This window comes from Hippopotamus amphibius, chromosome 11 (assembly GCF_030028045.1).
Source record: "Hippopotamus amphibius kiboko isolate mHipAmp2 chromosome 11, mHipAmp2.hap2, whole genome shotgun sequence".
Classification (NCBI taxonomy): domain Eukaryota; kingdom Metazoa; phylum Chordata; class Mammalia; order Artiodactyla; family Hippopotamidae; genus Hippopotamus; species Hippopotamus amphibius.
In genome coordinates this window covers 8,808,120-8,826,341 of record NC_080196.1, presented here as the reverse complement: position 1 = coordinate 8,826,341, position 18,222 = coordinate 8,808,120, and the positions used below count along the sequence as shown (strand labels likewise).

Genomic DNA, 18,222 nt, shown 5'->3' with positions numbered 1-18,222 from the left:
AGGCAAATTATAGGTAAATTAATTTTATTAAATGTGTAAATGACTTTAAACAAAGACACCAACACAGAATTCAGTTCCTAGCCATTCAAAAATCAGTTTTTGATACATACGTTCCTAGGACAACATACTTGATATGATGCATACTTTCAGATCCTGATGTTGCCATCCACACTATGTGTCAGAGCATCAGTGTCTATAAAACACTAAAGATATCCCTGCTGCCCTAAGTTTGTTATGATTATCTTCTCCTTCTACTAAGAATACATCGTTCATTCCCAAAAATTAAAATAAAAAGCAACCCTTTATCAATTTTAGCACTTAGGATGTGAGTTACTTCTCCTGTATATTTAAAAACAAGTTCAGCCTGATTTATTTAGTGTGTTACTGGTTGTCAGGTGGAATGGGAAGTGTTTGCTTTTTTTACCTATATTTTCAAAGATGTCCTCATCATTTTCTCTTTGGAAATTTTTTCTACATCAAACTAGTACATACGAACTAAAACATAGCAAGCAGGTAAATGTTTAATTTAGGGTATTTTTTTTTTTTTAAAGCGATAGAACTTTATTTATTTATTTATTTTGTTGATAAATTCTTGGGTTAAAACAAAAAGTCTTACAAAAAAATAATTCTATTGTTTAATTAGACAGATGAACAGGTTTATTTCCCCTCAAAATTGGTTAGAGATAAACACGTCTATTTGTTGAATTACCATCGTTAAGAAAACAACTAGTTAATTTTTTCAATATAATAAACGATTTGGGGAAGCAAACAAATGTTTTATTCCACAAATATTTCCTGAGCAGCTGCCGCGAGCAAGGCACTGTGCTGAGGCCTGTGGTGCAGCGAATATACTCAGGCATCAATTCCACTCACGATACGCTTGAGAATCTCAGTGAGGAGGGAAGGGAGGAAGCATGTAAATAGTAAAAAAAAAAAAAAAAAAACACGCCAGAAAGGAATTCGATACTTTCAGAGAGCGAACTCTAAATATTACAGGTGTTGAGAAAAGGGAAAATCAGAGAAGGCTTCATGACAGCAATGGATTTGCGCTAGATCTTGAAGGAAAATAAGAGTTTGACCAATGCAGACGGGGAGCCACGCTTGTGTGGGGATGGAGGGCGGGGGCTTTAAGGGAGAGCTGTCTAGGCAGAGAGCCGGATCAGTGTCTTATAAGCAGGAAATTCAAGCATTAGGGCAGGTGAGAGAGAGAGATGAGGGATAAAGGTGAAGAAGCAAGTAGGCATCAGGTTATGAAGGATTCTGAGGACCTGCTTGAGGTCAAGTGGCTCATATTCTGTTTGGCAGGCAAACGGAAACCAAAGGAAGACTTGGAGCAGAGTAACGGTACGACCAGACACATGCTTCGGGAAGAGTAACTTAACATCAGTGCGGGTGGATGCAAAGGAAGGAAGACAAAGTAAAGATGGGAAAACTGATTAGGAGTCTATCACACAGTAGAAATAAGAGGTAATGAAAATAGGAACTGAGTAGTATCAGTGGGAATGGAAAGAAGAGTATGGATGCAAAAAAAAAAAAAAAAGAGTACATTGTAAATAGCATTTATGAAAAATATGGAATAAAGCCTTACCTGATTCTTCTGTATCTTGTTCATCTATTAAACCTACTGAGACGCCTAAATCCACACATTTCTTGCTATGTGTCTTGGACTTCATGTGTTTTGTCAGATTTCCTTAAGGGAAAAGAATGTTTACTAAGCTTACATAGTATTATTTTGCTATTGCATTTGTCAATATTGGCAAATTCCATTCCTATTTCAAGTGAAAGTACAGACTGTGGTTAATACAATTCCAATGACTAAAATTTGCTCAAAAGTAAATACTGGCTATCTGTATGTTGTAATAACCCTGTTATTAGTAATAATCTCTCTTTTTTAAAAGTGTCTCCTCTACTTTGATAAGATAAACTTTTGCCTTATAGTTTCTATTCTCTAGTCCTTATTTATTTCTTAGAACATTTTATACACACTTATTAAAGTCCCTTTCAGACTGCACTATGATCTATGGTTTCTGAATTCTCCACCAGTTGCGTCGGCTGTCTTTCCTTCGTAGTACTTTGTTTCCATGCACATCTTTTAGTTTTTATTGTAAACTTATCTTTAGCATGATTGTTTCCTATGGAGTCTTAAGTACGCTGGGTTATAGACACATCTCTGTGGGTCAGTCTTCCAACTGCTTCTGCCTGAGACCTTAACAGTTTCATTCCACTAATTCTGGATCAGTTTGTGGGGGGTTTTGACATGGTATAGGTAGAGGGTTTTGCTTTTTTGAAGGTACCTTTTCCCCCACATGGTCCAAAGTCACTGGACAGAAGAGCCAGGCTTATTTCAGAGGTTTCAGACTCCATTTCAGGACCAGCATTAAACCCCAGGCCTGTAGGCATATATCTGGCTTGATGTCCCTATGGAGTTTTTTGTTGTTGTTGTTTTGGTTTGCTGTCGTTATTTTTTCATATCTGTTTACCATGCTAGTTTGGAGTTTCTTTTTTATTTCTGCTACCTGGGAATCTGTCTTGCTAAATTTCAAGCTTGGCTATCTATTTAAAACTACAGTCAGTTACTGTATTATAAATTTCTGAGTGTTTGGAACAAGAGAAAGAATTTCCTGCATTAATTTCACTTCACCCTACTGCCTAAAAGTCTCATAATAGTATCCCCAATGGTGTTTCCTCTGGCAGCTGGTGTATCAACCTCTGTAATTATCACCAGGTTAACTGGGAACCACTGGGCATGCTGCCCCAAGTGATCATTAATGCAGGGGGAGGGCTCAGATTCTCTTGAAGATACCAAGCAGCTTGAGTGGATAATGCCACACACACACACAATTGCCAAGAAGTGAGAATCATCTCTTTTGAAAATAAACTCTAAATGCTGAGTTTGGAAGCAGGGGCAAGCAAGTATTTGAGACTAAACCTTTAGAGGAGCTAAAAACATCTGAATCGTTGGTCCAGATTTTGAGCTTGTGGTAGCTGAAAGACCTGCAAAATGGCAGTATTTATAGAGTTTCAATCCCACTAAAAAATGCACTAAGCCCATGGAACTGGCCACACCCCTTTAGGCCAATTCAGGCACTTGTTTGTATGCACAGCATCCCAGGGCTTAGTGCTTACGGGCTTCATGTGTAAGAGGGGCCCCGGACCAGATAATGTCTAAGAGCCAAAAGGCCAGCAAACCCTGACCTCTGTGATTCTAGAGATAACGCTTGGCTTAAATGACTTGGCCATGTCTGACACTAACTTTAAATACACTTTAAAAATAAAATATGAAGCAAGTATGGCAAAATGTTAACAATTACTAAAAGATGATGGATATACTGGTGGTCATTATATAAATATCTACCTTTCCGTATGCTTCAAAATTTTCACATTAAAAGTTATGAATAGTTTTCTCATATTATTGTGGCTGAAATTTCCACTTCTAGTCAGTCAAAACACTTTCTAGTGATGATAATATTATAAACCAAATTACAAGGTCCACTAATAGTTCTTTCAAAATGCTTTTGTTCCCTAAATAGACAGCCACAGAGGTCATTTGCTTTCTGAAAAGTTAATGTATAATTGTAACTAGGCAAATTTGGGAATATAAGTTTTTAATAAGCCTATTTTCTCATAACTTGAGTTATTTATTATTAACCAACTTCTTAAATAATTTAAAATAAACAAAACAATTTGCATTTCAATATGCCAAATGTGCATATTAAAATGCACATATCCCTAGCAATGCTGTAAACTTTGTGCATTAATTTAACAGACAAATTTTTCAATAGATTTAATAAACATTTATCTAAATCCTCTGGAAAGCATGACTGTTTCTGGGTTCCTATCGCTATATATAGAGTCCAACTTTCTGTGATATAAGTGGGACTAAATCCTGCAGAGATGCAAGTTCACTATTTTCTCTGACTGACCTGAATAGTGAAAGCAAATCAATTAAAATTATTTTGAAAATGCATTCATAAAACAACCTGAAAGGACAAATGATGAAATACAGACTTTTAAGCATTATCAGCAGAAGCATCAATTTCTCAGAGGACAGATCATGCCTTTGATAGCATTATGCTGTCTTTGCATACTCCTATTTATACAGCATGCCATTACATCACTACTACTTCCTGTTAATAACAAGACACGTTCAGTAAGAACTAGAGGTGAAGTGACTGGGACAACAAAGTAAATCAGAGTAGGGCAAAATCTGCAGCCTAATCTGAAAACAAGTCTTTTATCATTTAGCCACCTTTACAAGGTACTACGGAATCTGTTTCACATACAGTCATAAAAGGTAGACTACTACAAGGAAGCTGACCATAATAAAAGAGAACTGCTAGGCTGAGAATGGGGAAATACTGAATTTCTAACATTTTCTTCACCAGTCTCCCTAGCTAGGATAGCTTTCTTCAAATAAGTATTTATTACGTAATTACAATAAATCATCTGACAAAACAAAAACATAATGTAAATTCAGATATGCAGCATACTCAAGAAATGAAAGACATGAAAACTGCTCACCCTTCAAGGATCATCATGCCCTGTCCACCATTTAATAAACATTTATCTAAAATGTTACACGATGTTGGTTTGAGTTATTTCATTAGGATTAAAACTTGGATGATTCAAAATATTTTTCTTTGCCAAGAAATCTCTGTAGTTTCATTTGGCTTTCCACATCTAAGTTCTCCTTCCTTTCTTGTCCTTATTTTATAAATATACTTTTTAAAATATCCTGATTCCTCTTCCTCCTTCTATTGAGAAATATCCATTTCACTTTATATCTTGATTCTTTTTTACTCGGTAACATCATTCTGTACCTGGGGTAATCTTTTATTTGTTATACTAGCCTATTATTGGTTTCCTGGCCTCACACTGGAAATTATTTAAAAGATGTTTCTTAATCATAGGATCAAAACCAGTGTAAAAGCGGTAAATTGGGTTAACAGATCAAAGCACTTAATCCTATCGAAGCCTTCATGCAAGATCAGGAAACTCATCCTGAAGGGCACCCTCCACTTCCAGAAGGAGGTTCTATACCACAATCTAAGAATGACAGAATTAGGGTGCCTCCCGACTTATGATTTCTTGAAACTTTAGAAATACTCGAGGCTATCTGAAGAACAGTTCCCCCCTCCATCATTCTTGTTTCAGGCATTATTGGCCTTTAAGGAGAGCGAATTTGAAGCTATTTGAGAGTTATAATAACTCTCTTTAGACGCCAATAAATACTAGCCAAAAATGTAATAAATTTGCTAAAAAGCTGATCAATTTTTAAAACAAAAACTGCAAAGACAACCAATATAATCAGAAAAAAGCAAATGTTAACTGAAAAGGGATAAAATAAAGTAGTTCTGTAAAAAAATTATCGATTAAATATTTTTTCACAGATTTTGTCCTTTCGGACAGATAATTTTATGATTATATTGCTTTGTATTTGAGAGAGTCTTACTTTCTAAAGGGTGGCATATGAAAGTAAAGTCTCAAGCAACAAATTTTTATATAAGGATTCAGAAACAAGGGGCCTAATGGAGAAAGCAAATATTTTATAATAGTGTATTCACTATATGTAACAGGAAATTTGTAGAGGGTAAAATTACCTTAACTATAATAAAGGCTTACAATTTAAATAAAAACATATAAAGAATACAGAAATGGTACTAAATATAATTTTAATTACTAGGTCTGAGTTCTATAAACATTAAATAGTACAAAAGTTAGAAAATTTTTGAAGTTGAAATTCAACAGAATTTGGGTAAAAAAAAGCTTCATGGGAAAGAAAAAGAAGCGGCTATATGCATGACTAAAATTAGGTAATAAAACATCAATGTCATCAGTATAACTTTACTGTGGTTATTATTTTAATTTCTTCTTTCATCTTTTAGCACTGAAATGCACTTACTTGTGATCATGAAAGTTTCTTTTTATTCTTTATTCCCCAAAGTAAGTATTTTTGAAAATGTATTAGTCATCATGTTAAGCAACTGTAATTTGGGGAGTAAAAGGAAAAAGGGCAGTTGCTCCTTTTCAGATGTCATATTTATTACGTATATTCTAAAAGTGTATAATTAAAAACTTTTCCCCAAGAGGTCTAGAAATATACAAAGAAATAAGAAAACGATGTTGACAAGATGTAATTTATATGAGTCTATTTAAGCTACTGCATCCTTGGTTAAAGAATATGTAAAGCGGGGTCTTAGCTCTACTAGCTCAATGCATATAACAAAGGACCACGAAGCGATGTCATCTCATACCTTTAGTCTTAAAGGAGAAGTTACAGTAAGTGCAGTGGTAGGGGCGGACATCTGTATGGGTTCGTATGTGTTTCTTTAACATGCTAGGTTTCTTACAACGGATTCCACATTCTTCACATATGTACTTTCCTCTTCCCCTGCCTCGGACATAGACATACTCTTCATTTGATTTATATCTAATTTAAAGAAAAAGAAAATGAATAGGGCAATTGGACACTATGTCTCTGAGAAAATATTGATGACTGAAATTCAACCTAAAAAATAAAACAAGGCACAATGTTTACACTCAATCAATGTAAATGTTATGCACACAGAAGTAACAGAATATTCCAGCTTTTCACATCAACACAATATTCTAATAGCTAATTCTAATCAAACAACTGTATCCAATACCAGGCTTAATTTTAAAATAGTTCTTCTAAGGCACAGCTTTGAAAGTTTTCTTTATTGTTAAAGTCAATCACAACTGTAAGCACTGAAATACTTCTGAGCTTCATCTTCTGAGCCAAACTACGATTGGCTTTTACCATTTGTTTTCCTCACAACCAAATTCACAAAAGACATCAAATGAATTCATCTCTCTTAGAGCAGATTTTTCCAGGTCATATTTTATTATGAATCAACGTGAAACCCAGGGTTCACTCTGAAAACTTGGTGCTCAGCTGCCTCCTAGAACCTACAATGTTTCCTAGTTATTTTCTTGATCAAAATGGAATTATTTAACATAACACCTAACATGTATTTTGCCATGAAGATTCTGTTAATAAGCTGAGAAACTTTGCAACATTTATATAAAATCGGCACTGGTAAGTCTTCATTCACATAAAAGCAAATGTACATTTAAAAAGTAAGTTTAAATGTACATTTAAGAAGTAAAATTTGTACTTGCCCTCCATCAAATATTTTAATTCTTCTTGGTTCACTTTTGATTAAGGAATTTTCTTTATCTTGGTCATTGTTAATTTCAGAGGCATCTTTACTGCTGAATTCAACTACTGTGGACTTTTGATTACCTAATGCTCTCTGAAAGGGAAAAAAAAAAAGAGAGACACTAATTTAATAAAACTGAAAACACAAACATGCTAATGTTTCACTTGGAAATTAAAACATGGCAGAGTACAGTGCATACGGTTAACTTAATGGAAGGCATTTCAAGGATGTAACAGCTTTAAAGGTCACTGCTTCAGCTCCTCCTTCATCTTTATCTGTCTGAATCACAGCAAACGGATGAATCGTATGCTACTTTAAAATCCCACCACAATCCACTGAAATCCCCAAATAAAGACTCTACAACCCCCCCAACCTGGTATGCCATGAGTTTAATAGGAATTTTTTAAATAAATGAAATATTCCTTCTTATAGCTAACCAGCCACTCATACTACACTTTAAGTATACTTGTTAAACAGTTTACTCTTTAAAGATGGAGAAGAGCTTATGGGACAATGCCTCATCCTCCTGAAAAACATGACTAAGTCCCCTTCAATGGCAATGCACTGTAAAGTTAAAGCAGAAGCCCCATTTCCCAATATTTTATTCTCCCCTTCTCCCATTATTTTAAACCATAATTAGGTTTCCTCTCCATATCCTCTCAAAAGTTTCTGAGTACTGTGAATTACACTGATCACTGTGAATTACAGGTCAGGTCAAAAGTTAGGTCTTAGCCTGATAATACTTAAATCTCTAGAAAAAAGGAGTCGACATCAGAATAATAAACAATGGGTGCTTTTCCTACAGAAAACTGTAGTGACACCATCTTATGATTTTACACAAGCACACTATTCACAAGCACTTCTTCTCACTCCCCAGCCTGCTCTGCTCTCACAGATCCTTGTGAGGCAGGCCGCACGGCTGGATCACACCCCGGTCAGGAAGGACAGGCGTAAGGCTAAGTCCCTTCTCCAGGGTCCAGTGTTAACCGCCAGGGCTAGAAGTCCAGTCCTCCGGCCGAACCCCACACAAGGCACAACTCTTCTGATCAAGGGCCTCTTTGTTACAGGCTTCCTTTAAAAATGGACACCGCCAAGTAGACAGCTATCGAACTGCGATGACATAATAAGAGGAAGTGACGAGAGGGCGTGGACATCAGGGACTGAGGGCCTACGTGGCTACAGGAAGAGTCCCCAGGGAAGGTCCCGTCCTTACAAAGCCAGGTGTAAAGAAAAGCTGCTGGCCTGAGTGTCTCAAAAAGGTGGTGCGAGGAGGTAACGACACTGACCCTGACACGCACAACGGCAGCCGTCTCCTCTTTTTCCGGCAAACACATCAGGCTTCCCCACAATGTGGAATATACACATCTTTCCTTGACTCTATACCTCAGCAGAAATCCTATTTCTTACCTTCTTCTCAATACCAAATTCCCACTTATCTTTTGCTCACTTCCTTGCTATCAGATCTGACTTCTACTCACCAATGAGCTAAATGCCAAAATCTTTATTATTTCCTTAGTCTGCATGCTTGACCGCTCGGTGCACTGGGTGTCGCTGACCCCTTGTTTCTCTTAGAAATGCTTTTACTTTAGCATCCATCTGTTCTTTTCCATTTTGAATTACAAATACATCCACATTAGGGTTGTGAGTTAACAGTCTAGCCAGGACCTGGTCCTCCATAGCCGCTTGCCCATATAACGCACGTCTCTGGGACATTAGCAGCATTCAGTCCAGATACCACTCAGTCTTCATCTTTGACCTCCTGGCTTGAACAACTCTCCTTAAAATATCTTCTTCCTCAATCTGTGTGATCCCACTGTCTTCCGGTTCCCCTCCTTCCTCTATGAACAATCTCTCAGTTCCTATGAGGACTTTCTTCAGCCATTCGAGCCTTTAAATAGTAGGGATCTCGGGACCCTTCCGGGCCCTTCTCTCTTCTTTCCACTCTTCCTGAGAGACCTCATGAATTGCACCTATGCACCACACCTTCCACCTGGAGTTCTCGCCCAGCTCCAAATGCAGGTGTGCATTTCCCAAGGCATTTCTACCAAGGCACCTGGTACTGAAGGAGAGCCGCTTTTCACAGGCACTTCAGGAACAAACACACATGAAGCTCTGTTTCAATTCTCATGCTCGTCTCATTTTCCACCTCATTTAGTAGATGTGGAGTCTGGGCATTTAAAAGTTAAATTCTGAATGGTTTGGAGGTACCCTCCTCCACTGAGAAGGCACCAAATGCTCTCTACCACCATGCATATTCTTTGGTCTTCATCTACATCTCCAACTTCAAACTACGTCAGTGTTTCAAACTTCCATCACCTTCTAGCCATGCTGGACTCCTCGGGGTTCTTTCCCATTTCCATATTGTTTGGCAGACAATTAAAATTTCTCATTCTCGTTTTCCTGAAAAAAATCCCCACTTTTTTTTTTTTAAAGACTCAGCTAAAGTATCACCACTTTTGGAATATCTTCCCTGTATCCATACCTCCTCAAGCCACTGGCACTGTTAGAGACTTCCTTCTTTTAAAGTTATATACACTTCTATTCTAATACTGATACTGTGATATTTCCTTACTGATAAACAACTATTTATGAACCCGTACTATGTGCTTATGAACCCATAGAGGTCAAGAACTTAAATCTACAGTTCTGAATGTCCAGAGTTCAGTCTAATACCCTTATCTATTTATTTATTGTTAACCATTTAAATGATTTTCCCCATTTTATTAGGCCAACTGTAATAAGACTTTTTCCACAAAAGCCCAAAATTATAGTTCTATTACCTTACTATACAAATCATGACCAAATCAACTTAATTGTCAAGTGAAGTTATTTTGCGAATCTTCTCTCTAGTACTAAGATGACCCCCAGAGCTACACAGGAAGACAGCTGGGATCAGCATGGTGAGGGGAGAGGGGTCAGATTTGCATAAAACAGGGATGAATGGGTCTCTGCTTATGTTTTAGAATGAAACAGGACAATCTCCAATACTCACACCTCTGTTCCTTCATTAGCAGGGACAAAGCATACATATAATCTTCTCTCACCTAACAAGAAAGTCTAATCCTTACTAGAAGGGAAGGATCAAAGTAAAACTATGATTATCTGTACCATTAAGTAAAGACTTAAATATTCAGCCAATGGGAAAAAAGTGCTCAAGGCAAGTTATCACTTTCAAAATATTTCAAGACAGAATCACTGAAAGGACTCCGGGTAATCTTTATTAGTATAACGCTCTGGGTAAACTTATCATTCTTTCTTTCAAAGAACTCTACACTTAGAAAGCACAATTTGTCATTCAAAATTAAAATACAACCTCCAACGGAAATGTTTAAAGGCATCCAGACATGTTGAAACTAACTTGCACAGACATATGTGAAGATAAATGGTATTTCAAGTACCTTGCTGAAGTTGCTTTTCCACTTGCTTGAATAGACCAGCAAATCTGACTTGAAGTGGGTCGTTATTGCTTGGCAATATAGAGACTTTCCCGTCTTCTGTTTTGAGTTCAGGAGAGAAAGGGCCACTTTGGTAGGCAAGCCCAGAGGATCTGGGTCGCTGGTGCTCACGGTCCAATCGGTGTAGGCCGACGTTTTCTGGTCGTTCTGGGGCAGGTGCAAGGCCTTCTGTCTCAACAGATAACACCACGTGAAGCTGGTTGCGGTCTTCAGGCTGGGGAAGGACGGCTGCTGCGTGTCGCCGGCCTCACACGCGGAAGGAGAGGTGGCTGCAGGTTGACTCTGTTCTTGGATGTTCGCTTTGTCGCCTGGATGTTTAACCCCTGGAGACTTCCTTTCCTGGTTACTGTTGACACATTCTGAAGGAGAAACGCGAGTTTTCTCTACAGGGACACCTGAATTTCTAACTGTCTGAGTTAGTGACGAGGCTGACAGGATGTTTTCAAATTCCTGCAATTCTTTTATAGGTTCTATAGCCACAGGCTTAGACGGTCCTGATGACAAATTATCAGCTGGTGAAATATCAGTCAAATGAAGAGCCTCACTACTAACTTCAGGGAGAGAAAAAACATCCTGTTCCAATATCACAGCTTCAAAGGGCTCCGTAGTGCAAACCTGCCTCACCAGAACAGGCTTCTTCTGTTTACTAACTTCATGAACGCTTGAACTCAGTGCGTCCAATGGTCTAGTATCTGTTGCACAAACAGCTCCGTTTTCATCCTTGGCTCGCTTCTGGTGTTTTTCCATGGCAATGTCTAAACTATTTGCTGGGGAGAGCATCCTTTTACTTGAAGCTGAAGATTCTTGTTGGGGGGAAAGTCTACCAACAGACACTTTCTGAGCCTGTACGGGCAAGGATTCTGATGGAGACGAATTTTGGCCCATCTCTGAAAAAACATTTTCGCAGACGAAGTCTCCCTCTGGGTTTGGCACAGCTTTCTGGTGATCGTTTTGCGATTCTGGCACGGAATTTTGTTCTTCGCTGATTGGCAACATGCTATGATTAGCCTGGCAAATCGGCTGATTGGACAGATCTTGGGTCACTAGGATTTGTGGCAGAGACGTGACTGTGGCAAAACAGTATGTTGGGACCTGGCTCTGCAGATGCACGGGCAGTGTAAAGGACGTTGGCACATTCGGCACCTGACCGCTGAGAGGTCCGGCCTTCAGTGGTGGCAGAGGACACGAATTAGACGTGGCTTCCACTAATCTGGCTGGAGATGCTGATGAGGGCGAACGATGGCTGGCCCCAGCTGGATCTGGAAGCATTTGCTTCGGCAGAGGATGTACAGGATTAGAAGCACCAGGCTGGCTCGAAGGCACCACCGGACAATGAAGTTGGTACTTGGGAGCAAAACAATCCTCACTTTTAGAAGGTACACGCCCACTGGGGCTTGCATCTGCTTTGACACTCTGTGTAGACACTTGCAGAGACATCTGTGTGTTTGGGCGGCTAAGGGGCGCATGGGTTTGATTTAACAAATGGATACCAAAAAGCTGTTGAAAAGGAAAGACGTTTGGAGAGTTGGAACTTGAGGTTTCTGCTCGCAGATCCTTAACGTGAGCCTGAGGGTGCAAAGTATTTGCAGGAAACTCAGCTGAAGGTGTGTGTGCGAGCTGGGGCCCCTGAAAGGGCACCGTGTTCACACGAGGACGAGCAATAGTTTGGAAAGATGATGGGTTCCCGGGAGATAGATGACTCTCCGGAGCAATGTTCAAAGAGATCTGCCGTATCAGTGGGCCTCTCCGTCTTTCCAAGAGAGGCACGTGCCCAGCGATCCCCAGGCCAGAAGGGGATGTCGGAGGCTGCAGTTCAGCAGGTGGTGCTGTCTGAGCTGGAGTGATGCTTCCACAGTCGAATGACTTACTTCTGAAATCAGAGACCTCCATCGCCGTCTGCAGGCAGTGAGTCTGTTCCGACGCAGCGCGCCTCATTTCCCGGTGACTCCCAGGAACGTTCAGGGTATTAGAGCCAGCTGGAAGCATGAGAAACTCCGCTTTATTCAGAAAATCAATTCTGGGGGAGGCTTCAGTCTTAGAAACGTCTTCTACGTCTAAGGAAGCGGAGAAACTCGAAGTATGAGATAAACTGCTCTCCCTGCTTAGACTCCTGGAGAGAGTGGAGTCAAAGCTCGATTCGGTGGAGGAGTGCTCAATCTCAGCAAGACGGAGCCTCTTCTTTTTGGGCGGCAGTTTCTCTGTTGGCAGTTTGGACAAGGTTTCACTCCGCTGTGGCCAACTGAACTTCTCGGACTTTTCCTGATCATGACCTTGGCATTCCAGGTCCCGGTCTGGCTCTTCTGTGACCAGGATTTCTGGGACTTGGATGTTGTGCTGCCGGACAAGTCTTGAGGGCTGTCCTAACACGTGTCGCTCACCTGAGATCTTTCTGGAAGCTTCCTGAAGTTCCCCCCTCAGAGCATCTAACAGTGCAGGCTGCGGAGGCTGAGCCGTGTTCTGGGGAGGGCGGCCCTCCTCTTGGGAGATCCCTCTTATGTTCAGAGCCCCGGGCTTCCCTGTTCTCAGCTCCTGGAAAGAAAGTGGGGAGGCGCCTTCACCAGACTCGAACTTGTCGAGCGCAGCGGGCCTGCTCAGCGAGTTCGTGTGCTGGATGACAGAGATGCTGGCCCCGTGTCTCTTGGGCTCCGTCCTGTCTTGGATGGCCGAGCTCATCTGCTCTTCCACGACGGATGATGGCTTCGGGTCCAGGGGCTGCTCAGGGCCTCTGGCCACAAGCTGCATCTGGGAGGTTTGCAGCTGGGTATTTCTAGGCTGCTGGTCACCGGCTCCGGGAACGTTCTGCTGAGACAAACTGGGACCCGAGCCCGCTGCGCTCTGAAACCGGAGGCCCTCAGAGCTCTTGGGAGAAGCTCCGCGTTCATTTTGCTGAATTTCGTCATCATCTCCGACGCTTTTCATTTTCCTCCTTTTCCGTATCTGGGGCGTCTGTTCCCAGACCCCGGTGGCACCGGCAACCCTGTAGTGCAGGATGGGAGGCTGTGTACCACTGGGCACCGGGCTGTGCTCGGGCTCCCTCAGGGCCACCTTTGTTTTTGGTCCGTGCAACTCTGAACAGTAAAATTTCTTGTGGTTTTCAAAATTTTCCAGTTTCCTGTACCTGTTTCTGCAGGTCTCACACTCAAACATGGTCCCGCGTCCCTGATGAGACTTCTTCTTTTCCACATGTGAGCTGGGGGCCGGGGGCCTGCTCCTTGCTGCTGCGGGCTCGCCGGCGGGGCTGCTGCCCAGATGGCTCTCATCCAAGGACTGTCCGGTACCGAGAGCGTGGCTGTCATTTGCTGAAGAGTCTTCTACTGCTGCTTGTCTGACAAGGGTGCGGGGATGCCCACTTTGGGGCACAGAAGTGTTAGGTCCTGGTACAAAGACATCATCGTAGAAAGCGCCAATTTTGTCATCAAAGGACTGACATCCTCTCAGTGGGTGGGGGGGAGGGATGATGCTCGCAGGTACTGCTGAGTACCCTGTGGTAGGCATAGAATTACTTCTGGTGATGGGCAGACAGTCGAGGGAAGGTACAGACAGAAGAAATACCTGCTTTGATTTCTCCGTGGGGGTGAACGGGGACTTTGGTATATCAGAGCTTGAACTTGTTCTCCGTCCCATTGGTTTTAAATCAAACTGGAAAGAATCCTTAAATATGTACGATTTGGGGGAATCGATGCTTCCCCGTCGTGAGAGAGAGGTTCTCCGTGGTTTCACGCTATCCAGTTGTTTGTCATCTACCAAGGCTTCATTGTCTGAGATAAGCTTTGATATCCGTTCCTCAAGCGTTTTTGTTGCCAAAGGTGGGCGCATCTGACCTGGGAGGAGTGATGCTTTTTCACCTGCTGGGAGAGCAGAAGCTGCTGGTGTGCTGACACGAGGTGCAGAGGGCCCATTCGTCTTAGAGTCCTGCTCTGGCAGGGGTAACGTTCTGGCAAAGGGGGTCGGTGGACTCACCGTTTGGTCGGCACTTTCAGAACGTGAAAAGTAACCAGAATCCGTACTTCCCAAACTGCGAGGACTCAGGAGAAGTTTTCCTTGCTGCTCTTGGGAGTAATCAGTGGCCTGCTGCCTTTGTAGCTGGGCATGTACTGTTCCCACATGAAATTCTTGTTTTCCTTCTGTGTGACTCACGTCGCCCTTCTGACGGGACTTCTCATCCATCTCCAGGGTGGACGCCCAGGCTGAGTGGGACAGCACACGGGTCATCTGAAGGTCTTTCTGTTTCTGTGCACTAGGAAGTTCAGGCTTGGAATCCGTAACCTTTGGGCTGTCAACTCTTAAAGGGGACACACTGATGGGGTGGACCACAACCTTTGGTAACTCTGTCGCAGCCTGTGGTTCTGAAGATCTGTCCTGTATGCAAAAGTCACCTACCACAGGATCTAGATTGCTTGGGATGGAACCTGATTTTGGTAAAGCTTCCAAGCCGGATGCCGTTTTCATTATCTGCATGGACTGCAGGTCCATGGAGCCCGGGTCGTTCTGCCTTTCATCCGCCGCGCCCTCCTCTTCACTCTCCCCACTATCCTCCACATCCGAATGGACACTAAGTGCTTTGGGGGACTCATGAGACACGAACAAGCCGCCAGCATCCGGCTGCAAGACGAGACCCAGTTTGATAGTATGTGCGTGGGATTTTTTGTGCTTGTACAGGTTACTTTTAGTCTTAAATGAAAACCCGCAGGTCACGCAGGGATAGGGTCTCTCTCCAGTGTGGGAGCGGATGTGCTTTAAAAGCACACTGGGCTTTGCACAAGCTCTATTGCAATACTCACAGATGTATTTTCCTTGTTTTTTTGGCTTCTGATCTTTCAGGAGAAGATTGCACATTTGTTCCACGCTGTGATTAACGACAGAGGCGACAGGAGTTGAGTTGTAAATGGGCGTGGGGGGTGACTGCGTGGAAAGGGCGGGGCTCACGGACAGAGGGGAGGCGGCATCCGCTTGCTGGTTTGCAGGAGAAACCTGAGTTCTGCTGGGCGGTGACGTCAGGCCCACGGACGACGTCACCGCTGCATTATACACGTGTTCAAGTTGGACGTTGCCCTGACTGTGCAGACTCGTGAGGGATCTGGCGAAACCCGAACACGCTGGAAGCGGCTGATTTTGTTGGCCAGGGTCAGGAACAGAGAGCTCCTGTGGGTTATACGAAGGAGGAGCGGCCTGGCCTGCCGCCCGGTCGTGCTTCTGAGCTGCAGACCCGTGCCCGGGGTACGAGGTCCGAGGAGGAGGCTGTGACGGGGCGGCCGGCTCTGGCGCGGTCGGCTCGGGGGCGTCCATCGGGCTGCTGTCCGGGCGAGGAGGCGGTCGTGCGGTGTGATGTGGTCTCAGCCTCTCGATCTTCACCGCACAAGACGAGCCCTTTTGCGACAGGCTGCTCAGCTCCGGCTCCATGGCCTTCAGCAAGACATCGAAGGCGGTGCTTGCGAACGAGGAGGGCGGGGGGCTGCGGCGGGAGGAGGTGCACTCACGGGGGTCGGTCCTGCCTTTACCGCGCGCAGAGCTGCAGTCGCATCTTCCCTCGGGGGCCCTGGGCTTGGCCGGGTGCTGCGGCAACGGGGCCTTCCTCGGGGAGGCGGGCTCGTGGGCTTTAGGGGCCTCGGCAGCTACCCCAGGGGTCTCTCCGTTGTGCCTGGTGAACTGCTTCCCGCTTTTCGCAGGGCTGTGGTTCTGCTTCTTTGGGGGCTCCGCCGCGCTCTGAAGAACGGCGAAGGAGGGCTCTTCCGTGTTCTGTTTGTGTTTTGCCTGGAGGGGATTTCTCAGGGGGGATTTCGGTATTTTTTTCAGGTGATTCTCTGCTACAATCTTTTTTCGTTTCACACCTTTCAGTGATTCTGAAGCTCCTTTAATACCAGCCTCTGAGATGTCTGTTCAAAAAAGAAAAATGAAAACCAATGGGTAAAATGGTATGTACACCGGCTATGATTTTTTTTTTTTTTTTTTTTTAATTAACATGACGATCGTGAGGCTGTCCTGAGAATTGAAGAAGGCAGTTTAAGGAAAGCCCGTTTTGGACAGAACTGCGTTGCAACGTTCTGGCAATATTAAGAATGCAACCACGCGAAGACCTTTGCGTTCATTTCTAGAAAGCTGTGTTCCTCTCTTGACCCCTCATCTCATCAAGGTCCTGGAACCCCGTGTTTCAAAACTAAATTATCCCCCCTTCGCCCCTGCAGCTGAGGACCCTAACACAACAGCCTTAGAGAGCTGGCAAAGAAGGAAATTCAACCTTTTAATGCTGGGTATTTGTCTTGTCACATTTAGTATCTTTTAAAGCAAACTTCTCAGCAAATTTCTCCATAACAATATTGCTCCAAAATAGGCAATTCTTATGAGAACAAAGGTTACTATACAATAATTTTTAAATAGACGTACCTCAGATGATCATGGGATATTCACTGATGGAACCGTGAAGAAATGCTAATATAGCAATTATATCAATAAACAGAAAAATATGAAAGTAAAATAATACACTTATTTGTGCTTCTTCACCAACAAAAATTTAAAGTCATAATGTGATGGCCCTTAGTTTAAAAAAAATCACCATTTTAACTGAACAAAATATTCAATGGCTATGTTCCTCTGCCATTAATGACAAGTGAGCAGGTAGGTGAGTAGGTGGACAGGACGTAAAACAGGAGAGAAGAGACGAACCCACACCCATATCTTGTGGTGTTGAAATAAATCACCATGTAAATATCATCAAGCACCTGTAATCTGTCAGCTGCTGAATTTTTGAGCAATAATTGCTTGCCATAATTTCATTTGTTTCGATTTGTTGGATCTTCAGGCGTATAAACAAAAATTATTCGTTTATATTACTTACTTGTAGAAAAGCCAGATACTCTAATTCCTCATTATTTTCAAATAGCTGTTACAATGTACCTATTTGATATTCATGGTAGACTAAAATGTCTATACCCAAATAACCACTCTGCATTAACTGAAGAATTTATATAAAATAAAATATTCTAGTCATCTTGTGACATCAGTTTATGTGCTTTCCTGTATAAATTTAATGAAAAAAGAATGACACACTAATCCACTAAAGATACATTTGCCCACCATAATCAGAAAGGCAAATAAAAGAGGGGAGTCTCATGACGAAAATATGTGAGCTAAAGAAAAACAGAAAAAAAAAGTATCAGTATTGTTGATACCTCTACAAAATGATACTGAGCAAATCTTTTTTATTCTTCAACACACTCATTTATAAAATGATGTTTCCCCACTGGTTTTCCCTCTTCAGGATGAATGCAATAAAGTCAGTGATGTACTTTCTGCCTCTCATTAACGGTACTAAGCAAGCAGGCGGAATGAAAACTGATGATCAGCATGCCGGGTGAGTGGTTTCTCTACTCCCTTCCCAGGAGCCTGGAGGTGGGCTCAAACAAAAGTGAGAGCCACTAAGGCTGTTAAAACGAATGCAAACAGAACCCAGCACCGCTTGGAGGCGTGGCAGTCCCCAACTCAGGTGACTGTCAGAGGAAACACAAGAGATTTTGTAAAAATCTGCCCATGCTAAGCCCATGCACAACCCTATGCAACCAGAACCTTGGCTGGGGTAGACATGTTTA

General features: G+C 42.4%; 1 protein-coding gene across 5 annotated transcripts in view; it reads right to left on the bottom strand.

Moving 5' to 3' along the window:
• HIVEP1 (HIVEP zinc finger 1) overlaps positions 1-18,222 on the bottom strand; it is a 133,948-nt gene that overhangs the window by 20,544 nt on the left and 95,182 nt on the right. For 4 of the 5 annotated variants that reach the window (XM_057699477.1, XM_057699478.1, XM_057699480.1 and 1 more), the window contains 4 exons: positions 10,583-16,512; positions 7,144-7,277; positions 6,255-6,430; positions 1,589-1,690 (listed from right to left, as the gene is read on the bottom strand). In XM_057699477.1, the coding sequence (XP_057555460.1) occupies positions 1,589-1,690; positions 6,255-6,430; positions 7,144-7,277; positions 10,583-16,512 (6,342 nt within the window). The remainder of the gene's footprint in view (positions 1-1,588; positions 1,691-6,254; positions 6,431-7,143; positions 7,278-10,582; positions 16,513-18,222) is intronic. The other variant, XM_057699481.1, reaches the window with a different exon arrangement.